This window comes from Carassius gibelio, chromosome A15 (genome assembly GCF_023724105.1).
Source record: "Carassius gibelio isolate Cgi1373 ecotype wild population from Czech Republic chromosome A15, carGib1.2-hapl.c, whole genome shotgun sequence".
NCBI classification, from domain to species: Eukaryota; Metazoa; Chordata; class Actinopteri; order Cypriniformes; family Cyprinidae; genus Carassius; species Carassius gibelio.
Window position 1 is genome coordinate 14,602,784 of NC_068385.1, and position 24,662 is coordinate 14,627,445.

The 24,662-nt window shown below is 40.5% G+C and overlaps 1 protein-coding gene across 8 annotated transcripts in view; it reads left to right on the top strand.

Moving 5' to 3' along the window:
- LOC128029298 (protein turtle homolog B-like) overlaps positions 1–24,662 on the top strand; it is a 165,372-nt gene that overhangs the window by 25,448 nt on the left and 115,262 nt on the right. For 4 of the 8 annotated variants that reach the window (XR_008187335.1, XM_052616993.1, XM_052616994.1 and 1 more), the window contains exons 5-19: positions 7,629–7,746; positions 11,186–11,327; positions 12,851–12,996; positions 15,317–15,459; positions 15,559–15,699; positions 16,196–16,315; positions 16,407–16,557; positions 18,652–18,775; positions 19,033–19,208; positions 19,304–19,530; positions 20,013–20,097; positions 20,741–20,902; positions 21,118–21,163; positions 21,796–21,882; positions 22,469–24,115. The exons of 1 other annotated variant lie outside the window; for it this stretch is intronic. Coding sequence is in view for 6 of the 7 variants with exons in the window: in XM_052616993.1 (XP_052472953.1) it covers positions 7,629–7,746; positions 11,186–11,327; positions 12,851–12,996; positions 15,317–15,459; positions 15,559–15,699; positions 16,196–16,315; positions 16,407–16,557; positions 18,652–18,775; positions 19,033–19,208; positions 19,304–19,530; positions 20,013–20,097; positions 20,741–20,902; positions 21,118–21,163; positions 21,796–21,882; positions 22,469–24,115 (3,515 nt within the window). In the remaining variant the exon portion in view is untranslated. Of the gene's footprint in view, positions 1–7,628; positions 7,747–11,185; positions 11,328–12,850; positions 12,997–15,316; positions 15,460–15,558; positions 15,700–16,195; positions 16,316–16,406; positions 16,558–18,651; positions 18,776–19,032; positions 19,209–19,303; positions 19,531–20,012; positions 20,098–20,740; positions 20,903–21,117; positions 21,164–21,795; positions 21,883–22,468; positions 24,120–24,662 lie in introns of those variants that run through there. 3 more of the 8 variants (XM_052616991.1, XM_052616995.1, XM_052616992.1) reach the window with 3 other exon arrangements.

Genomic DNA, 24,662 nt, shown 5'->3' on the forward strand with positions numbered 1-24,662 from the left:
GATAGAAAGTTCTGTATAAAGTAGTTTGTGAGAAAAAAGTTGTGTAGTGACATTTATTCTTTTTTTTATTATCTGAAAATAAAAAAACCTAGGTACACCTGGAGTTCCCTATTACCTAGGTAGAAATGGGCTTTCATAGTTTTCAGCACTGATCATATTTTGAGCACGTAATCAGCATATTAGAATGATTTCTGAAGGATTACGTGACACTGAAGACTGGAATAATGACTACTGATAATTCAGCTTTGCAATACAGGAATAAATTGTAATAAATTGCATTTTAAAATGTGTTCAAATAGAAAACAGCTACTTTTAATTGTAATAATAGATATATTCACAATATAACTGTGTGCCTAGGTGAGCATAAGAAATTAAATGTAAAATATTTAAAATTGTAAAAAATGCACACAACAAGCAAATAAAATAAGATGAAACTTAATTAAATATAAATATGGATTCTATTCTATTCTATTCTATTCTATTCTATTCTATTCTATTCTATAATTAGGTAAACTGAGCTTGTTTTAAAGATGTTTACTTGATAATAAGTCAAAACTAAATGTGTGTTGCACTTTGGTTTTGGTTAACTGCTGTGCTGCCTTGATTAAGTAGAAAAATTGACAATGTCATTTTTGGCTCCAAAAATAGCCAGTATGGATTTAGCCTAGCCATGAATTTGATCTGCAGTGAATTGTACTGTCTCATTTTTTATTTTTTTGGAAATGGAAGCATGAATCATCACTAGCTATTTGTAAGAAAAGGCTCTGTCAGTCGGGGCCTGCGTCGGGGGTCTGACAGTTGAAGAGCACACGCCTGCAGTGGGAATGGAGAAAAAACCTGACAAGCGCGTTTCCACCTTACACTGCATGCAGACTGCGAGGGAGGAGGCGGCGAGGATTTGACAGAACAGGCAGTCAGTCTGGCTCCAGTAGGCATTGCCTCTCAGCACATCAGAGGAGCCATCCCTGAGGAAACAGACACATAAAAGACAAGAGAGACAGTGTAGCGGCTTCTGTCTTATATCTGAATGTTCACTTTCATCTGTTTTATACTAGCCACCTGAACCTTGTTAGCCACATTTGTCTTGTTCCGCGTTTCCCAGCATGTTTTGGTCACAGCTAGCATTTACACAAGGCGTGTTTGAGTGCCATTTGCCATGTTCTGCCTGCCACTCTTGCTCACTGTAGATTGATGAACAGGAAGTGATGGCTGGCTGCTGTTTTTCCTTCATGACCGCTCTTAGCAAGGTTACTCTCCAGCCCTGTGTTTGCTCTTATCCTTCTTCAGTCCACGGCACTGCAGCATATTCCCTTAAAGGTCACGTTTGTGATGTCTTGGGGATGGTGTAGAGCCTGTCAAATTCCATATAAAAGTGTTTGCATGTCTTTCACATGTGCTTGCATTATATAACAAAATAGCAAGCACACTGGTATTAATTAAACTATATTATATTATACACTTTTTAAGTAAAATATTCAAAATTATTATTTAATTATGAATTAAACTGATTATTTGTGAAATTCAGGCTGCACTTCCCCCTGTCGTGTTGCAAGTGGCCAATTCTCCTGTGCGCCTCAGCACTAAAAGAGCATTTCCTAAAGAGCAAATTTCTGGGGCTTGATCTGGGGCTTGTTCTGGCGGCCGACAGATGAGAACCACTTCCGGCAGTAGCGCGGGTGGTTTGAGGATTACTGTGGTGGCAAACCTCGCAGGGAACCAACCCTGCACCTCCGATCCAGTGGAGCAACCCACGGAACGTAAAAGAGCGTACCAGCTGTATCCAGCATCGGAGGGAGAGCTGTCAGATGAAGATTTGGTCATGCTGCTGCCCTCCGGGATGGTGGCAATGCCTAAGTCAATGGCAGCTATGTTTTCCCGGGCTACTGGAACAAGGTGAGCCCTGCACCCCACACTCGCAACACACTCTGGCCTGCTCACAAGCCACCCGAGTTGGGTCCCTGTGTTCCACAGGGTTACAGTGGGTTACGACCGATCTTGGATCTGCGAGTCTTGAATCAGGCCATTCTTCTGCTACTGTTCAAGATGCTGATGCAGAAACGCATTTCGGGTGTGTCCGTCCCCAAGATTGGTTTGCAGCGATCGACCTGAAGAACGCGTACTTTCATGCATCCATCTTTCCATGCCACAGACCTTTTCTGTGGTTTGTGTTCAAAGGATGGCCAGATCAGTACAAGGTCATGACCTTCGGGCTGTCCCTGTCCCTCGTGTCTTCACAAAAGTCGCGGAGGTGGCTCTTCCCCTCAGAGAGCAGGGTGTTTGCATTCTCAACTATCTAGACGATTGGCTGATACTAGCACAATCTTGGGATCACTTGCCTTGAACTGTCTCAAAGGTCGCTTACAAGGCAAGCATGTGCTGGTCCGAATGGACAACACAGCGACCGTTGCGTACATCAACCTACAAGGTGGTCTGCACTCCTATCGCATGTAACTCGCCCGCCACCTTCTCTGTTCACATTCCAGGCCTGCTCAATCGTACAGCCGAGGAGCTGTCTCGATCAATGCTCCCCGGTAGAATGGCGACTCCATCCCCTGATGGTCCAGCTGATTTAGAGACCTCTCCAGAGACCTCTCACTGCCAGTTGTTCTTGTTCCATGGGAACTTTCGGCACAGATGCACTGGCACACAGCTGGCTGCAGGGCCTACGCAAATATGCATTTCCCCCAGTGAGCCTTCTCGCACAGACACTGTGCAAAATCCGGGAGGACGAGGAGCAAGTCTTGCTAGTGGCGGCGTATTGGCCCACTCGGACCTGATTCCCTGAACTAGTGCTCCTCGCGATAGCCCCTCCTTGGCCGATTCTCTTGAGGAAGGATCTACTGACTCAGAGACAGGGCACCGTTTGGCACCCGCATCCATATCTTGAAACTCCATGTCTGGTTCCTGGATGGGATTTGGAGGTTCTAGGTGACCTTCCCCAGGAGGTAGTGAACACCATCAATTCGGCAAGAGCACCGTCTACAAGACACGCTTATGCCTTGAAGTGGAACCTGTTCGTCGAGTGGTGTTCTTCTCACCGAGAAGACCCCCGAAGATGCCCGATTGCGGTCGTTCTTTCCTTTCTGCAGCAAGGGCTGGAGCTAAGGCTGGAGCGAAGTCTGTCTCCCTCCACCCTCAATGTCCAGGTAGCCGCTATTGCTGTGTACCATGACCCCGTGAATGGGAAGTCTTTGGGTTAGCATGACCTCATCATCAGGTTCCTTAGAGGGGCCAGGAGGTTAAATCTTTTCCAGCCCCCCTCTATACCCTCTTGGGACCTGACTGCATTCAGTTGAGCTAAGGTTTCTTTCATTAAAAACTGATCCTGCTTGCACTGGCCTCCATCAAGAGGGTAGGGGACCTGCATGCATTTTTGGTCGACGATTCGTGCCTAGAGTTTGAGCCAGCTGACTCCCAGGTAATCCTGAGGCCCCGGTCTGGCTACGTGCCCAAGGTTCTCACTACACCCTTCAAAGACCAAGCGGTGAACCTGCAAGCGCTGCACCTGGAGGAGGCAGACCCAGCCCTGGCTTTGTTCTGTCCCGTCCTAACATTGAGATGCTATGTAGACTGGACACAAAGCTTCCGGACCTCATACCAGCTTTTTGTCTGTTACGGAGGCCGGCAGAAGGGGAATGCCGTCTCTAAGCAGAGGATGGCTGACTATTGTGGATGCCATAACCCTGGTTATCAGGCACAGGTTGTGCCCTGCCCATTCAGGTTGCGAGCTCACTCAACTAGAAGTGTTGCATTCTCCTGAGCGCTGGCTCGTGGCGCCTCGCTGACAGATATTTGTTGAGCTGTGGGCTTGGCGACCCCTAACACATTCGCTAGGTTCTATAGCCTTCGTGTAGAGCCGGTATCGTCCTGTGTTCTCACCTCAAATGGGTAGTGGCACCGAGAGGCACTGGTTAGTGTCCACTTGCTAAAACTGTTCCAGAGTGTCCGTACTGTAGACCCTGTTGAGATCCTCAATCACCCTAGGCAGCTGGATGTGGACAGTTTTATATATATATATGTATATGTATATATATGTATATATATATATATATATATATATATATATATATATATATATATATATATATTAGTGGTGGGCATAGATATTTTTTTTAATCTAGATTAATCTCACTGTAATCTTGGAATTAATCTAGATTAAAATGGCTTGTTCATGCAGTTGCGGTCTGTCAGTGCATTCCAGGAGCGTTGCACTTGCAGCAGTGCAGCAATCGTTCGCGTACCGAGTAGCGGACTGCAAATGCGTCCTGTGTGAAGTATGAGTCCGTGCTGCTTCTGCACCACATACAAAACGCACACGGACTGCATACACACTGCAGACGGAGAAACAGGCATGCGTCTTGTCGAGATTTCCATTGGGAAGCTTCTTTAAAAAAAATATTCCCTGAAGCAAACCTGGCAGCAACTTTGCTGCATCCATGTTAGCACATTGCGTTTGATGTGGTAATTTCACAGTAGGCATACACACACGTTTAAAGACTCGTTCTCGCCCCCTACAGATTCGGCTAGGTAAACATCCGCGCTAAAATATATGGGTGAAAGTCATCATAGCTCGCGTAGTATAGACCCAGCTCCCAACCCAACTTTGAGAATAGATTAACGGCGATATTTTTTTTTTATCACCTGATAAGAGTCTATTGGGACATAGACGTAGGAACTGGGCAAAAAACAAACAAACAAAAAAACCTCCTTAATATATTCTAATTTTAACAAGAACTATAAAAAAAAATCGTCAATAAACTCATAATTTGTACTAAAATAGTCTAGTCTGGCTATGTCTATTTTTTGATGTTTCTGTTCAGCAGACAGTGAGGTTCGGGTTTGTTCCGATCCAAGCTTGTGAGCGGAGAGCGCATTTCTGCATATTCTTCTCCGCTCACTCATTCCGTGGGGTCTGGCTCAACCCAGAATACCCTGCTGGTTCAAAAATATGCAAGGACATTTAATTATAGTAATAAACTAGTGTTTTCTGTGTCGCTGCAAAGATGAAGTTGACGATGCGGACTCGCCACGCCAGAGAGGAATGCACATTTCATTTGGGTTACATAATCAGAGAGTAGCCTATTTATTTTGGTTTTAATATTTTCGTTTAAAAGTAGACATGTCAAGCTTTCTGTAATATATAGCCTATATTTCTCAAATCTGTGAGGCACATGCTGAGTTTCGGCTCTTTCCAGTTCACATGCAATGCAAGTGATTGTGCCGTCGCCTTATTACATTGTCTGCTGTATATTTGCTTCTTATTTATAAAATACGGGCAATTGATTGATAAAACACTGATCAAAATTAAGATACAATTTATACAAAACGAAAATCTTATAAAAAGTTTTCTATAAAACAAAACTTAATGAAGTCGTCAAAATCATGTTTACCAAAAACAGCGCTGTTGCTCCCCAGTCTTCACCTTTTCTGTTGCCGCCTCCATCTCTACCTGCAGACTGAGCTTGTGCATCATCTACGCACCAGTTATTCAGCCAATAAAGTGTAGGCCTATGTATTTCAAAATTGTGTTTAGTACTATATTAATTACAAAGGTTTAATTGGCATCTTTATTTCAAACGACCTGACCGACCGTGACCCGAATATCATTAAACTGCAGATCAACCCGTGCATCACTGATATATATATATATATATATATATATATATATATATATATATATATATATATATATATATATATATATATATATATATATATATATATATATATATATATATATATACAGAGAGAGAGAGAGAGAGAGAGAGAGAGAGAGAAATTTGTTAAATGTAAAGCAAATTTATGTTCATATTTTTTGGGGACATTTATTAAATTGTTACATTTAATAAATTTTTATTTTTGATTGTAACAAATATTGTTCTAATTAAAATGTTATTAAATTATTAAGAATTATCATGTCTTTGCATTATGTAACAACATGTCAAACTCAGTTGCATTTATTATAGTAAATAATTACATGATAAATGTTGAGCATTTATCACACACACACACACGCACACACGCACGCGTGCACACACACACAAACCATGTGGCATTTATTTTAATAAACTATCTTTTCAAACTAAATAAGAATTAAATGGTTATATTTAATAAACTATAATTTATTAATATTACAATTATTGTTTTAATAAAAACATTTAAATAATTATTCATTAGTATTAATTGTCACATTTATATAACAGAGATGGTCACATGTTACAAGTTATTATTATTATTATTATTATTATTATTGTATGTTGTTTTAAGGAAAAAATACATTAACTGTTAATTAGAATGTCTTTGCATTTATATAAAATATCAAAGTGGCGCATATTTTAATAGATTAACATCTCACCTTTAAAACTTAAAAATGTATTTGAAAACATTACATTTTATTACACATTTTTAAATGTCAAAAAGTGTTATACAAAGTGATAAAAAACAAAATATGTGTTGTCCGAAATTATAAAAAAACATTATTTTGACTTAAGCTAAAAATTGCTTTTTATGAGTGGCTTAAATCTTCAAAAGATACTTTTGCTGTATGCTTAATCCCAGACCCTCTGCAGAAACAATCCCACTTCATTTGGATGTCAGTGAATGTGAATGCTGCAGAAGGCTAGGCAATTCCACATCACATTTAGTAAATGGCCCCATGCGCTGTGATTAATCTTGATTTGGCTGCAATTAGATTGTATCAAATCTATATTTAATAATTTCTTCTGTAGGGAGAAAGCACTTAGCTTCAGCTCTTGGCTCATACTTTTAAAAGCTGTTCCCACTGCTAACCAGCCACAGTCCCAGACATTTATTCAAAAGAAGTGTGTCGTGACCTCACCTTTGAGAACAGTGCCGAGGAGGCTGGTGGTCCTCCATTAGTTTCCCTGCTTCCATGGCTAGAAGTTAGAGAAATGGAGGAATGCACTGAAGGAATACACACGCTAAAGAGCAAGAGGCACAGATGTCTCATCTCGGTGCTCAGAGCTTGTTTCTCACCCTGCCCTCCTCCACAGCAGTGTGTGTTTAAATGAAGCTCTCTGCACACACACTGTGTTTGAGAGAGTTTATTACCTGCTCTCGTCTGGGTCATCAGTGTGATGTGACTGTCAGCGACAGGATGGTGATGGAACAGGCCGGGAGGATTGTGTCAACGTTCCAGTGGGACTTGACACACCTTGGGATATTGTGTGGGAGGAACAATAAGGCCAGTCTCCTCTGGCTAAAGCAATAGACGTGCAGGGAATAAGATTCAACCCACTCCTAAAAAAAAAAAAGTCCTGTCAGGAACCTATGCAGTATTTCATGTCATCCATGTGTTCAGGAAGATACAGTTGCACTTTCAAGCTCAGATGGGGATGCAGATCTATATTGATTGGTTTGTTACAAAGCACACAAGCATAACAATGCATAGTTTCTTTTTACACTTGGTTTCAAATCAGATTTTTTGAAAATGCACTTTTAAAATTCCATTGAAATGTTAATTTGAAACATTTTTATGAATTGCTAAAAATGTGCTACTGTATAACGTACTGTATAAGAGCTAAATCAACTAGTTACCAAACTGATTTTTGACCATTTTGATTATTTTTTTGCGTAACCCATGTTTAATACTTCGACTGTCTCTACAGGTGAGTGACGGCAGTCTGACGGTGCAGGCCATCACGCGGGAGGACCGGGGGGCCTACAGCTGTCGTGCTCACAGTGACCAGGGGGAGGCACTACACACCACCCGCCTTCTGGTGCAAGGTGAGCGTCCAAGATTTGGATGTCTGTGTAGTAACACATATCCATTTACTTTCCTTTTCCAGCAAAGCGATACATACACAACAAACAAGCGCATCTATACATGAAAAAAAAAAAAAAAACGGTACTGATAGTTGGGACAAGCCAGCAAACGTCCTTCACTATCAATATTTGACCTTTTACTCGCTACTGTAGTCATTGCGTCCCATCGATACTAAGTGCAAAGATGCAACGCCCTCGCTGATTTCTGGTTAATTAGTCTCTTTTAGTGAAACTGTGTATGGACACATCAGTTGTGGTCAAAGTCTGGTCTTTACGTCTCATCAGTCTACACACATCTGCCGCAGTCAATAAGCTCAGACCGCTCCATGTGGATAGATCACTTCCTGTCACTCAGCTCCTGATGGAGCCTTCCAGTAGAAGCTGTTTACAGCCTGCCGGAGCGATGGTAGTGATATACCTCAGGTTTACAGTTACCACTCATGCCTTGTACACTCTCCCTCTCCTTGGGTGAAACATATTTTTGTTAATCATATTTGTGAAATAAAAATGTGTTATTATGACAAAAGGTCAAAATTGAGACACTGTGTCTTATTATGAGATATAGAAGTTGACATTTAGAAATTATGAGACTTATGAGTCAATATAAAATGTCTAAAGTATACTATGATTAATAATTATGAATTTATCTCAATTTTACTTTTTATACTGTGACTTAAAAAGTCTTAATTAAGACGTTGTAGTTGGGACATCTCATAATTTTGATATAAATGTTGAAAATTGAAGTTAAAATAACGACATAACTGACTAATCTCAATTTTGACTTTTTTTATGAATTTGATCTCATTTATCTATTTTTATCTGATAATTATGACTTAGTTTGTTGTAGACTTTGATATTATAATTATTACTATGTCAGTTTTGACTTTTTATGTTATAATTTAGACTATCTCATAATTATGGCCCGGTATCTCATAATTTATATATGAATAATAATCTCATCATTTTTAAATTTTATCTAATAACTGACTTTTTATATCATAATTATTTTTTTATGGCATTTGTTCTTGTCAGTGTCAGAAATGGGCTTCCATACCTTTTGGCCTGGCTGTTGAAAGTTAAAATATAATGAATTAAAGGGAAAAAAATGCCGCCATCGACAAGCCGGTCCGTTTAAGCCATCGATCAATTGCCACCTTGAAAAAGATCTGCCTGTTTAGTCTCCTTCATGATGGGATCTTTTGATAAGTGTGTGAGATTCATGCACAAGCAAACAGAATAATCGTTGTTCGCTTTGATTCAGCACCTGGTAATGGTAACACAGTCTCTCCCCATATGGCCTCCGCGTTAGTACAGAATGATGAAGTGGTTCAGTTTATTATCCATGGACTGTGTACAGTATGACAGCAAACATGAGCAAGCTGCCTGTCACTGGCTTTGTGGCTTTCACTGCAATCAGATTTATGGCAGTGGAGCATGGCTGCGAATACAGAGCGGCACGCTAACACACAGCCTGCACCGGGAAACAGAATTTAGAGGATGCATGTGATCACAGAGCACCAGGAAAAACATACCGGATACATGGAGCTTCTTGTCCATGATCCCTACATTATCTGCTAAGGGATGGCTGATATATACTGATATATAAACAGAATATTTGTGATGATTTGCCATTGATCTAAAATGAAGCAATGCCTTGAATATCACAATCATTTTAATGTAGGGCTTTAAAAACAATTTAATATTTTTTCCCCCCAGATTAGTGAAGGCTATATAATTTAATGCATAAAGACCAAGATTTATGCTGTGTGTACAATAATACTTTTGAAATTATAAAGAGATCTCTGCCTATCATTAAAGCAGTTTTTTTTTTGTTAGTATTTAAAATAAGGCTGTCAATAGAATGATAAAAGTGATTTTATCTCATGATTTCATAAATATTGTGGTAGCTTTGATAACTCTATACACTATATATTTTGCCTATATCATCTGCCCTACCTGAAGGTTGGAGTGATTTAGAAGAGGATCGTCTGCTCTTGTCTGAGTACCAACGAGTCAGATGGAGACACATATGAACCGTGCCGAGCCAAAATTGCCTTGGCCATGGGCTGTTTTGTTTAGTAAACTAGCAATATTGTTTTTACAAAAAGCAATATTCTCATGAAGCCTCTGGAGAGGCACTCTAGTTGAAACCTGCTTCAATAACATGAGTGCAAGCCATGCCAGGGATATTTTTAGACGCGTTCAAGTGATGCCTTTTGCGATTTCATTTTAATAAGCAAAGCTGCGCTACTGTCAGTAATCCCCTTAGATGCCGTGTCATTTACTGCACATTAAGGAAACATCCAGGAAGCTCTCAGCATAGTCCACACATTAAGATTAGGAGATATTTCACGGCTAGTCATGGGTTTGTTTGTGCTAAGAGCAGCATTCATGCTGTATCTTTCTGCAGAGCAGCCAGAAATCTCACAGCGGTCCGAGTTCACGACAGTATTCCTGTCTACCCACACGTCTAATTAAAAGTCTATTGGCAATTTCAGTGACAGCCTCATGTGGGAAGGATAATATTCTCTGTGGGAAGGCCTGACAGTGGTATATCCTTGCTGTCTCTATTAGACAGGTTTATATATATATGGAGGAGAATTAAGGTAATTGTAAGTAATACCACAACTGTGGCATGCAGTTGATTACCACAGACAATAATTCATTTCTCTTGTGTACATAAACAAAACTGAAATTTATTTGCAGTAAATACGCTAAGAAACAAAAAGTTAGCAGGCGGAAGGCTGACTTAGCTTGTTAGCATTGAGTTTTCACAAAACAATCCATAAACCAAAAGATGAAACAAGTAAATAATCCCACAAACCCGTAACGACTAGCTTCACATTTCTGATTTAAAATGCTCAGTCCTGTGTTCGTAAAAAAAAAAAAAAAAAAGATGTAGAGTATTTGTAAGCATTCAAACGGTCTGCTTATCGTGCTCGCTAAAGTTAGTTAAATTTGAGCTGAATGCTAGTTAGTTGCCATTAGTTTACAAATGTAATAATGTAAGAAAGCATATTTCCGCCTTAGAGAAATATCACAAATGTGTCTTTATTTTTGAAAACTGTTATTTTATATATCATCATTGTGACTTTATCTCACAAATATGTCCATATCTCATAAACATCACCATTTTATTTTACAGATGTGTCTTGTAAGTCTCATGAATGCAAATGTATATATCACAAATTTTAAACTATATCGTCATTTCACATTTTTATATCTTCCGAATGTGTTTATTTATGTTATGACTGTACAATTGTGGTTTTCTCGTTATTGTGACTTTATATCTAACAGTTGCAATTTTATTTCTTATAATAAAACAATAACTCTAATTTTCCTGTTTTGATTTTTTCTTACTCGTCTGTCTATAACTCTTGTCACTGTTTGCCTCCACCAGGTCCTCCATACATCGTGTCACCACCTGAGAACATCACTGTTAACATATCCCAGAATGCCCAATTCACATGCCAAGCAGAGGCGTATCCTGGCAACCTGACCTACACCTGGTACTGGGAAGAGGACAACGTCTACTTCAAGAAGTAAAGTTATGATCGAGTTCACTACTGTGCCAAGTTTCAGACTCTTGAATACAAAAGCTGCTGTGTGTGTGTGTATCTGTCGGTTAAAGATTAGAGTCACATATATTTTTAGACCCAGAATCCCTGAATCTCAAGCCCTCTACAGCTGCATTAAGGCAAATGCTAGCGCAGTTACGTGGAGGCGCACACAGCAGGTTTTTATGCCGGGATGGGAACATCTTGTGACACTATGCTTGTGTCATCACATGCCTAAAAAAGCATGCTGATCATCTGAAGCCGAGCCAGAGGCTGTTCTGACTCCCCCAAGCGTGGCCGTATTGACCCTCTATACGCAGGGCTGTAGTCTGTTCATCTCTGTGGAAACAGGCCAGAATAATGGTTCGAAATACCGTTTTTTTCTTTCTTTTTCTCGTTACTATTGAACTGTGATGTTCATGGGAATATTCAGACTGCTGGCTAACTTACCACTTTGTGTAAAAACACTTTAGTGGACACTGATATTTGTCAAATTAACCATAAGAATCATGATTTTATTTACTTAGAGGTGATTCTTTTTATCTGCAGACAGATTATAAAACAAGGGTCTTCAAGCAGGGGGTTTGCCAAATATCATCTGATCTCAAATTATTTATTTATTTATTAGTTTTTTTTATTTTATTCATTCATTCATTTATTGATTTATAAATAATTATCCTGTGCGAAAATAACGTTATAAAAATATATGAATGATGAATGCCATTTCCCATCAATTATAACATTCTTATAGATGTCATTATTTTTCATAACTAATTTTATATCTCAGAATTTGACTTTATACTCATAAATGTTACTTTATTTTATAATTGCAATTTTATATTGCAAAAATGTATATAGTTTCCATTATTGCAACTATATTATGCAATGGCAACGTTTTATTTACAAATGCATAAATTTTTCATTATTGAGACTTTCTCTCATAAGTTCTCTCATCTTATATTTAAGACTTTCTCATAATTGTTTTTTATTTAACAATTGCCACTCTCATAACTTTGACTTTGTTTAACAATTGCAATTTTATTAATCACAATTGCAATTATATATCAAATTTTTCAAAATGTCTGACCTTTTCCTCAGTTGCACCCTTTTGAGCTGTTTTAACTCAAAGAAACATACGTTGACATCTTTGTGCACACCAATAATGTTTTTTTTTTCTTTTTTCTAAGGAACATTTATAAAAGATACTTATCGTAAATGTCCTTATTGAACTATGGCCTTAACCTGGCTTAGTCTAAGTCCTGACTCTGAAATCATGAAATCATGTATGTGTGACTTTAACAGTTTTGGTGTTTATTTTTGACAAAAAAAAAAAAAAAAAAGTATAGTTAATTTAAAACTTTCTTACAATAAACTTTTTTATTATTCACTCTAATGCAAAAACAGACTGCCATAACAATGAGACATTGTATCAGCTTCAATTCTTGTCTATGTACAAACACATTTAATAATTTTTTTCAAACAGATCATCTCTCTTTTCTTCCCTGCAGTGATCTGAAGCTCCGCGTTCGAATCTTTATTGACGGAACCCTAATTATCTACAGAGTGAAGCCAGAGGATGCTGGGAAATACACCTGCAGCCCTAGTAACAGCCTGGGCATCTCCCCCTCAGCTTCAGCTTACCTGACCGTGCAATGTGAGTTTCACCTTCAACCTCGTAAATAGCCTGCAGCACCAGGACTTTGTTTAAAATCTCAGTCTATGTCCTGTGTGCCTTTGAGGTGTTTTATGTCAAGCATACTATCATCAGAGCGGGTAATTGGTGTCTGTCACATGCAGGGACAGAACTATTTACACCCTTTGAGATGCAGTGGTGGCTGCCAGGCATCTCAGATGTTCTAGTTGCTGCCTCTCTCTCTCTCTCTCTCTCTCTCTCTGTTTAATCGCCCGCTTCCATCTGCAGCAGGACTCTTGTGGTGCTGCAGGAAGTGGCGGATAAGCCAGAGTCTGAGCTTCCTCTGTGTCTGTCTGTCTGTTTGTCTGTCGTGGATAGAAAGACAGAGTGGAGAAGGCTTACTTCCATGAAAAAGTGGAATCATAATGAAAGTTATAAATGACAGCCAATAGTTATCACTGAAGCAACTTTAATTTTATTCTAAAACAATAGTTCCAAATCTGAATTCTGAATGAAAGCAGATGTGCAGATATGAATGCACATCAATGTACCAAGCCTACAGTATTACCTACTGTTAAGCTACTAATTATATATATATATATATATATATATATATATATATATATATATATATATATATAAAATCATTTCATTCTGTATATATTATATTATATTATATTATATTATATTATATTATATTATATTATATTATATTATATTATATTATATTATATTATATTATATTATATTAGATTAGATTAGATTAGATTAGATTAGATTATTACATACAAGTCGGCCCTCAGCAGCCCTGTAGGTGTAGATGGGTATCTGCCATTAAAAAACATAATGGTTGACCGCTAATAAAAATATCTGAAGCCACTAGTGATTGTTAGGAAGAAAATGTAATGTGTAGAGAAATGTGTATTGCCTTGAATGTGAATTTTCAGTGGGCAAAGGGCTGGTTTATTTCTCTCAATTAACCAACCAGAACAGTATGTCACGGTGACCCGCTATATCAGGGCTCCTCAAATCTTGCCCTGGAAGGCCAACTCGCTGCAGAGTTTAGCTCAAACCCTGATCAAACTCACCTACCTGTGTTTTTCTAATGATCCTGAAGACACTGATTAGCATGTTCAGGTGTGTTTGATTAGGGTTTCAGCTAAACTCTGCAGGAAAGTGGATCTTGTCGGCCAGATTTGAGGATCCCTGAGCTATATCATCACAGCAGAAAAGAGGTCAGGGGTGACAAAGAGGCCTTAATGAATTAACTGAGTGGAAATATAGCATGGTAGTTTGAAGAGAGAAGAGATTAGCTGTGGAAAAGCACATTGTATTGTGTCATATGCAGAGCAGTGGCTGACTGTCTTATTAGCAGGCGCTCCTCTGCGCCGCTGGGGTTGTGCTACATCAGTCAGTGACACCCCAGGGCTGCTGCAGGTGAGAGAACTTCACAGGAAGGGCTTTAAATAACACTTAAATGTTCTGTTACAACACATCACTTACACAGGCCCCTGAACACTGTGATTTCGCAGTGAAAATTTGGGAGATGTGTTGATTTAGATTTTTATACGTATAGCTGCTATGAACTGTAAAATGAGTTTGTTGTAACATAAAATATTTCACATTTTAAACCCATGACTCAAACCAATCAGCTATGAGGTGAATTACATTACAAACACCATAAAAAACATTTTTGAAAATCAGACAAAAAGACAAAAATACAAGACTATGTACTGAGAACTACAATACCATAAAGCATTGTGAATGACATAAACAAATACAAATTATAGATTCATCATAAGTCAGTCTTGCTATGCTGTCAAAATACTTAAAGAAATCTGTTTTTGAATAATTTGCTCACCACAATCCTCTGATTGGTGGATTTTCTGTAAAGCATCATTGGTAATTTTTTTTTTTTTTTTACAAATACAGCTGTAAAACATGATTATTTTAAGAAGTTTAAGAAGTCGTGCAGCAACGATTCAACAAAAGCATATTGATTATTGATTTGCTGTGTTGACCAGAAAAAAAAATTGCTTGGTTTTTAAAGTGACTTTTTGTCAGTTTATGAGTTTTACTTGATAGATTAGACAATTATGTTGTAACAAAAGTTGCCATATTTTTGCCAATGTTACCATAATAGTGACAAGGCCTGATGTTTACAGGGAAATGTAAGTGGATGAAAAGTTCAAGTCCTCCCAGTAAATTTATTTGCAGTTCCATTCCATGTTGAATTTTCAGTTCTTTCAGATATTTTCATAATGTATTCTATTCTGCGGTACCATAGTTAATATGATTACCCATGTTTCTGATTCCTGTTTGGACCGTGTCCTCTCCGCAGACCCTGCCCGTGTTGTGAACATGCCACCTGTCATCTACGCCCCAAGAAAGTTGCCGGGAATCATTCGCTGCCCAGTGGATGCCAACCCCCCAGTTACGTCAGTCCGATGGGAAAAAGATGGCTACCCCCTCAGAATCGAGAAGGTCTATAATGCATGGACTTCTGACGTCTCAAATACCAAGACTCTTGACTGTTTGACAACAGTCCAGTTCACTGATTGTGCTCCTCTCTTCCTCTCACAGTATCCTGGATGGAGCCAGATGGCGGACGGAAGTATTCGGGTGGCAGAGGTCACTGAAGACTCCCTTGGCACCTACACCTGTGTGCCTTACAATGTCCTAGGTACCATGGGACAGTCCCCTCCGGCCACTCTGGTGCTAAAGGTGAGTCAGTGCATCTTAAAAAGCAGGTCATATGTTATTTTAAAGTGTCCTAATATTGTGTTGGAGTCCCCTACAACAGGTTTAAATGCATCTAAGGACAGAAAACATTGTAATTTTCTCAGAATATGCATTTAATATTAGAATAATTTTTCAATGATTTTGAAAACAATTGTTCAAAGCAGTTCTGAGTCTGTAAACTCCTCCCTTCCGTAAGCCTACTCTGCTCTGATTGGTCAGCTGGCTTAGTCTGTTGTGATTGGTCTTTCCGTATACAATGCGTGTCGGAAACTAAATGCCCATTACTATAATTAAGGGTTACTTGTAAAAAAAGATGCTATAAGATTACAAAAATTGCTATGTTACAAATTGCAAAAATATATATTTTCTAAAACCCATATGACCAGCTCTTTAATAAAAAATCACATAATCACATTTTCCTTGAATTTTTGAGATACATTGTTCGGTTTGTGAGGTAAACGTCATCATGTGACCCCAGGACCCCCCTTACTTCAACGTGAGCCCTGGGGGGGAGTACCGCCAGGAGGCGGGAAGAGAGCTGGTCATCCCCTGCGCTGCTTCTGGAGACCCTGAGATTCCAACCATCGTATGGAGAAAGGTACCATGACCCACCACAACATTAGGTATAATATTTTCCCTTTCCATAGATATAAGATCATGAACTGTTTATTATTTTGTACTTTGTCAAGGTTGGGAAGCCCAGCAGAAGCAAACATAACATCTTACCAAGTGGTAGCTTGCAGTTTGTCTCTCTGAGCAAAGAGGATCATGGGGAGTGGGAATGTGTTGCCACCAACGTAGTAACAAGCATCACTGCCAGCACACGCCTATTTGTAATAGGTAAATCACTCTTAACTTACAGATTTTAACACACTGATGTTTCCACTTCTTGGAAGAAGAGAAGCTGAGAAAAGATCTATCAGTTTAGCACTTTATTTTACAGTATGTGTACTTATAGTATACTTACAGTGTATTTAGCTAAGAAAGTTCTGGTAATACAAGGTAACTACATGGGGTAGGGTTAGGTTTAGGAGTAGGTTCAGGTTTAGTACCTAGTTATTACATAGTTATTGTAATTACTATAATAAGTACATAGTATGTACATGAGGAACAGGACTGTAAAATAAAGTGCTATCTATCTATCTATCTATCTGTCTGTCTGTCTGTCTGTCTGTCTGTCTGTCTGTCGGTCGGTCGGTCGGTCGGTCGGTCGGTCGGTCGGTCGGTCGTATGGGTGTACGATGTCAAATTTTTTGATCTTGGATGATTAAAATGTCTCCACAGTATGATTTTGAAGAAATATCGTAATATTGTGCTAAAGCGCATATTCTATTATTCCATCTCAATATATTGTACAGTGCGACATACATTCACATCAAATGTTAACTCGGCGATAGAGTTACACTTACAGGACACTGAAAAATCACAAAAGTAAATTATTTGCATGTGCTTTAAAGTCTTGACCAGTTAAATATTTAATTAGCATGCTGTTCTGACTTTGTTCTGAAGCGTGCGCACACTAAAAAGCCTGTCAAACAGCACCTGATTACTACTCTTGTGTTTAGCATAGTTATTAATATTGTGTTAACACTATGATAACGTTATCTTCCATGGCTGATTGTGCTAAAACTGTCAAAAAACAAAAAGTTTACATATAAACAGTTGTTACGTGTAAAGTGAAATTAAACAGTTTAGAGAAAAACAGATGCATGCAGGTCTTAAAATGACATCAGTCTAATAGTACTAACATGCTGCCGCTTGTCATTAAAGAGATAATTCACCCAAAATTTAAAATCTATCTATCTATCTACCTACCTGTCTGTCTGTCTGTAGCATTGCACATTATTTGTATTCATTCAATTACATTTTTGTTCTGTACATTTTTGGCACAGATCAGTACTCCATGTTCAATTTGGAAGGTTCTTAAGGACACAAAATTTCTTAACAAGTGCCAAATAGGAAGTGTAGGCTAGGACATTACGATTTCCAGCCAAGCAGCACAAGTGAGTCATTACAGTGGGGGCCATGTAGCTCGTGGGAGCTCTAACTCAGCTGTCACGTCTGAGAGTTTGCCTTCGAATGAGAAGTGATGTGTCAGCGGGCACACAACCTCACACACACATTATTTGTTTGGTGATGGACTGGTGTCATGACAGTGTAAAGATTATGCTTAATCAGGGAGCAATTAACAGATCCTCCGCAGCTGCTTGGTGCCGATAAGAGATGTGATGGAAATCTCGAATCCATCCTCCACTTCAGTGTCTTCATCGTCTGGCACTCTCCTGCCATTATCAGACAGGGTCAGTCTGTGCATGGAGTTAGTTTATTGCCTGGTCAGAGAACATAAGTGAGAAAAGGTTCAGGTCAGACACATGGATCTCCTGTACTTTAGTTTTTCAGAAATCTTTCTAGTTGTGTCTGACAAGGCTAAATCCGTCTTGGAAAGTTGTATTGTTTTGGGAAAAACAGTCTGGCCTAGACGTTAAAGATTTTGGGTTAATCAGTAAGAATGAATTGCAGCCAATAATAGACAACGTTCCCTGATGTATCTCCTAACAATGACCTTGCGGCTTGCAAATGTTTAGTGAGTTTGGGGTCAGTACGATTTTTTTAAAATAAATACATTATTTAATTCAGTGAGGACACATTAAATTGATCAAAAGTGGCAATAAAAAATTAATTAATTAATAAATTGTACAAAAAAACTGGCCCAGGTCAAACTATTCCCAAGTCGCTATGGTATTTTGGCTTGTAAAGTCTCAGCTCCACAAGCCACTCGATCTGATGTGTCATTTATCCGTTTTATTCAGGAAGAGTTATGTGGCAAATTTAAATACTTATGGTTTTTGTGTTTAATTCAAATCCATAACATTTAGTATGAGCAATAGTCCTAGCATTTGCAGACACTACCAATTAAAAATAACCCTGTTTCAGGCACTAGTCCACATGCGCCAACTAATGTCCACGTGTCAGCATCCACAAGCTCCGCTAACGTTTCCTGGGAACCTGGATATGACGGAGGCTTTGAACAGACGTTCTCGGTCTGGTATGGCCCGGTGTAAGTCATGCCAGCACCCCCTCTGATTATACTTCCTTCCTCTCCTTTTTTATGTACTTGTGACTTGTAGTATTATTTCTTCTAATGTGTTAAAGCCATGGATTTAATTAATTGATCAATGGTAATGTTTAAGCTCAATTTATTTACATTTCACTGTATTTCAAGAAATAAGTCATATGCAATGTTCTTGTTATTTAAGGTGTCTCAGTGTACTTAATTGAAGTTTTAAAATGGAACTCTTTGGTATAATCCAATAGAAAGGTGAAGAATGATTTAGGGCCACATGACTGGCTGTCCGTACCTGTGCACGGCTCTCAGACGTGGTTGGTGGTCCAGGGGTTGGAGCCAAAGACTGCCTACGAATTTAGTGTGTTGGCCCAGAACAAACTGGGCACCGGCCCCTTCAGTGAGGTAGTCACTGTGACTACAGGAGGTGGGTGGCACTTCTACATTAACTAAACCTTGTAATGGACCTCTGAATAACCCTCCACATGAGATACGTTTGCAACCTCACTTCATCTTTCCTAGGGTATCCTATAAGTACCCCTGAACCACTGGTGCTTCTAACTCCACCACGGTGCCTCACAGCCAACCGGACACAGCAGGGTGTATTGTTGACATGGCTTCCTCCGGCCAATCACTCTTCACCAATCGACCGTTACATCATCGAGTTTCGTCTGGGGGAAAGGTGGGAGGTTCTGGATGACTTAATTCCTGCAACTGAGACTGAGATCATAGCAAGAGATCTTATTCAGGTAACACTATTGCTTTAACATCACTTCTAACATGCATGGAAAATACACAGTGGACTCTGCAAATAAATCAAATAAATGTTGCCTTGAAGAGCATTTTTTAAAACTTGCCAACCGACCACATGCTTTTGTATGGTACGTGTGCGATTTAAGTTACCCATTATAATAGGTGAAGTGAAACCCAATTTATTTTTGTTGCATGATGTATTTCTAAGTGAAAATGTTTAATTTAAAGAAATTCAATTTAGTGATGTCGATCTTCTTTCAGAGCGTTGCAGTTCTGTGATTATTTAGAGAAACGCAGTGAGGGAATGCATTTCCACTGAAAAGCTCAGAGGATGACATTTTAATTCAGTCTGACATACAGCTACATTGCAGCAGTCTGCTACAAATGTTCTTGTTACGAATCTGTTGGTAGAACTGACACTTCAACCTGCTGGCCTCAGAGGACTTGTGACCCACTGACCTGTTTCTATGTCTCCCAGGATTCTTGGTATGAATTCAGAGCGCTGGCTGTAATGGATGATCTTGTCAGTGAGAGCAGTAATGTGGTGGGAGTGTCAAGTACAGGTGAGAATAAGGGGCGTCACTAAAATGCACCAACTCATTGCTTTAGCCACCTAGAGCTTCACTGCCCTCTGTTGCTCAATGTAGTTAGTGCCCTTCTGCATATATATATATATTATTTTTTTTTATTTTTTTGCTGTTGTAGATGTGATACAAGGGTGACATGCACCTATTTTTTGAGGGGCCACCAGTGGCTGTTTAAGCTTATAAAAAATTAATTAAAAAAAATCCTAGGTTAAAGTTATTTACATATTTAGCCAATATAGTTGTTTAATAGTTCACAATGCATTTGTGTTGTATGATAAAGTCAATGGGACTGACTCAATTTAGATGTGATTGCAGCCACAGGATGTTAGATAAACGTTACCTTACCTACAAAAAAGATAATTATTAAAGATACTACCGCTAAGTTGTTTTTGGAAGTTGCATTCACAATCCTCTTGGCTTAAAAATGTTAAAGCCTCATGCCCTCTCGATCTAAATAGGCAAGGTGCTTCTGATTGTGTTAACACTATGCTATAGTCTGCTTTATAATGCACACTAACTGAATCACTGTCATTGATCATGCTAACCAGCTTTTGTGTTTGTATGCTTGCTGCATTCTTCCATCCTAATTTCATGTTCTGGAGTATGTTTCCTCTCTCAGACCCCTTCCCTCCCACAGAGATCTCAGACGAGGGGCTGGCCAAGCCATTGGTGGCTGGCATCGTGGCCACCATCTGTTTCTTGGCGGCTGCCATCCTCTTCAGCACACTTGCTGCATGTTTTGTCAACAAGCAGCATCGTCGCAAGCTCAAACGCAAACGAGGTAAGTCCCTGTTAACTTCAAGACACAGTTATTTGTCTCTCTTGTTTTAAAGCTAAAATGAAGAATTCCTGCACGGATGTTGTGCATATCACAGCTGTATTGGAATTGTATCTTTTCAGTCTGTTGCATTTTACCAGCTTCAGCAATGCAGTGGTTGAGATACAGATCTGAAGCATATTGTCATGCTGATGTGGCATTGTGTGATTTGTTCTTAGACCCTCCACTATCGATTACACACACAAGGAAAAGCATTGAATCTCCGTAAGTACCAGTACATAGTGACATCTATCATCCTTTGCACTTCTGCAAATCTGTTGACTATCAGGATCATGGCTTGAGGGAGAGAGAGAGAGCGAGCATGTACAGTTTGGGAAATCAAACAGCTGACCCTAGCAGCTGCTGTGTTACCATGAGGGATGCATAGAGGAGGATTGGAGTGGTCACTAAAGTGGCTGCTATAAATGCATCTGTGCTTACCTCTGCTCTCAGCAGTGAGATGCATTGATTTGCCATTACAAACAATCTTCTCAAGCTCTTTCTATTTTTTTTTCTTTTTTTTTTGCTGTTCAGTCAGGTTGTGATAGAAAATTTAAATAGCACAAGAATATATTATAACATGATGCTTAGCCCCCAGCTCCTCTGAATTGATCAGTGCAGGCATGGCAGCATGTCACTCTTACAATTAACCAGAACTAAAGGAAGGATAACATTAAGCGTAGAGCACCTCCAACCCAGTTCAAACTAAGACTCATGCTCTTATCCGATTCCATTTTGGTCTTCATAGAGCTGCAGTCTCATGCTCCCATCCCACCCATTTCCACATAGTAGTGTGGAACCATAGTCTGGTTGACGGCCAACTCTGCCCCGTCTCTATTGTGTTTTTGTTACCGCAGGCCTCCTCTTACCCCCTTGCCTGGCATTGAGCCCTACTGGGAAGAGCCAGACAGGAGCAGCTACAGGCCCCCATCCACCAGCCCTCAGTGAGTGCTTGCACCTGCATCTCTCTTTGCAACAGGCACTAGCATGTGCCTGTCTGCTGTAGCTGCATGTTTTCAGTTAGTGGTGCAGAGCTAAAATGCATCTGTGGGGGAATAGACAACTTCAGACCTCTGCTGCTCCTAATTTTGACATTTGTTTACCACTTATAACCAGCAAGATAGATTATTATTGAGGAGTTTGGTGAAGATATAGTTTAGCTGATATTTTTGTTAGCTTACTGGTGCCTATACTGACTTATCTGTTTCTGTGCCCTGTCCCCATTCTGTTGTTCTCCATTATGTCAACCTGACATCATCTTTCACTTTATTGTCCTTTAAATGAAGACCAAGGTCTAATCTAATTACTATTATAATAAAAAAAACATTGGTAAAGATTTTATTACTTACCCTAAATTGTGTTAAATTATAAAAGATGTACATAAAACAAAAAAGTGTTAAAACCATGCCATTTTCATTGAATTATAGTCCATGTTTTAATGTGGAGTGATTATTTTTTGATAGTGCTGATTTTAAGTTCTGGTATTCTCCAGGGCTCAGTCCTAAGCCCCATGTCTTTTTTGATTGATAGGCTGTCCTCTGGGAAGATCAGTCCTGAGAGCATCACTTCCTCCCGGCCTCCATCTCTGGCCAGCCTGGATGGCCATGGTCTTTACGTTAAGAAGTTGCCAAGCCCCAGGAAAGAGAAAGAGCTTTCCCTCTATAAGAAAACCAAGAGAGCAATAACCAGTAAGAAGTACAGCGTGTCCAAGCATGAGGCTGAGGTCACCACGCCCATCGAGCTGATCAGCCGTGGACCTGATGGCCGATTCGTTATGGATCCCAGTGACATCGACACATCCCTCAAGCCACGACGTATTGAGGGTTTTCCTTTTGTGGAGGAATCAGACTTGTATCCTGAGTTCCGCCAATCAGATGAGGAGAATGATGACCCAGGGCCCCTACCCCCAGTCATGGCCACCCTCAGGCCCCAGATATCCCCTGTGTCCTCCAGCCAGGAGTCCTACATGCAGCCCCCAGCCTACAGCCCCCGGTTCCAGAGGCCTATGGAAGGTATGAGCATCTCGGAGGATAGTCGGCTTGAGGCCACAGGGCAGAGCCGGGTCTCCCATTTTCACAGGGTCTTCCCTCCAGGCCCCTTCTATGGCTATCTAGGTAGTGGTGCTGAGGTGGAGCTTCACCCTCCTTTTTACATGCCTGATGTTAGTCCACGTAGCTCTGCCATGTCCTCCTCACCTTCATACCCCCCTGAGGGGCCGTTCCGCCATCCCACCATCCCAGAGGAGAGGGAGGAGCTGATGATCCATCAGTATGGAGCCTCCGGCCACGCCCTCCCACTGGTGCATAGCCCTCCCTCCTCTCGCTCGACCGAGATCTGGCAGCCTCCTGACTTCCCCTTTCTAGGTCAGGAGGGTCCCCGTCTCACTCTTCCACCACATCATTCCTCATATCTCCACCGGGACCTCCCAGAGCCCCCGCCATACCCCTCCCATAGTCGTACTCTTAGCACCACCTCTCAGCTCCCTTCAAGCTCTGCTTTTCTCCAGCTGGAGGCCCCTAGAGCCCACCTGAGCAGATCTCCCGGCAGGTTTCCGCCTCAGGGCCCTTCAGCCAAGCATATAACTATGCAACAGTCCCAGACTCTGGGGCAGTTGAGACACACTGCCCATGGTATGGGCGTACCAGTGTTGCCTTACTTAGGCGCCACAGCCCGCATGGGGAGCCCAAGCACACTGCACAGTGAGAGCTCTGACGGCTGGAGGTCTGAGGCCCAGCCTTGGCTGAGCCCCAGGGCGGCACGAAGGATGGATCTCGGCCTGCAGCAGGTGGTCCTGCAGCCGTCACGACTCTCCCCTCTCACCCAAACCCCTCCCAGCTCACACGCCGGCTCTCCAGACATTCTCGTCCGCCCTCCTCCCCGCCCCAGTATCCTGCGGTCTTCCCGTTCTCAAGAGATGCCCGAGAGTGCCCGTCACCCCGCCAGTGTCTCCTTCTCCCGAAGGTCTCTCTCCTCTTCCCCTGCCACTTCACCTACTCAAGGCCAGAGTGGCCAGCGGCCCAGCCTCAGCTACCATGCACACATGGCCTTTGCCACAGCCGCGGCCAGCTACCCCTCCCAGTCCCCTTCACCCCCTGCGGAGAGCAGTGATGCTTTCGGCCAGATGCCATCTCAGAGAAGGACAGATGAGGAGATGCTCCCCTCAGAACCCTCTCCAGGGTAGGTGAACTGTAACATTGGAGGCTCCAAAATGACAAAGGAGATTGTTATTCATCATCTGTACCGCAAAAGCAATGCTTTCATGCTTTTGCAATTTTTGATAAAAATATTTTTACATGTACATCTTACTATGAACTATTTACATATGCAAAAAATTCCATGTCCTCCAGTATAACTCCTTATTCGGTTCACAGGATAAATTTCCATACTTTTTTTTTCTTCAAATCCTATTCTCCTTTAACCTTTGAGAGTGTGATTCTGATATAGGAAATTATCATAATGTATAATGTTTTTCATGATTAAGGATTTTCTAGTGCATCCATGATGATCCCATGGCTCTTCCTTCTTTGTCCTCTTTTGTGGGCTGATCACATCACTCATCCTCTCCAGCTCATTTCCTTCCATTTCTTTCACTTCCTCCAACTCAGGGCTTCGACCATCACTGTGGCCTTCTTAGGTGGCCTTCGTTGCCAGGGATGAGTATGCACTCATCTCTTGCAACACTCATCCTCATCTAGATTAGAGACGCACTTTACTGTGGAGACTC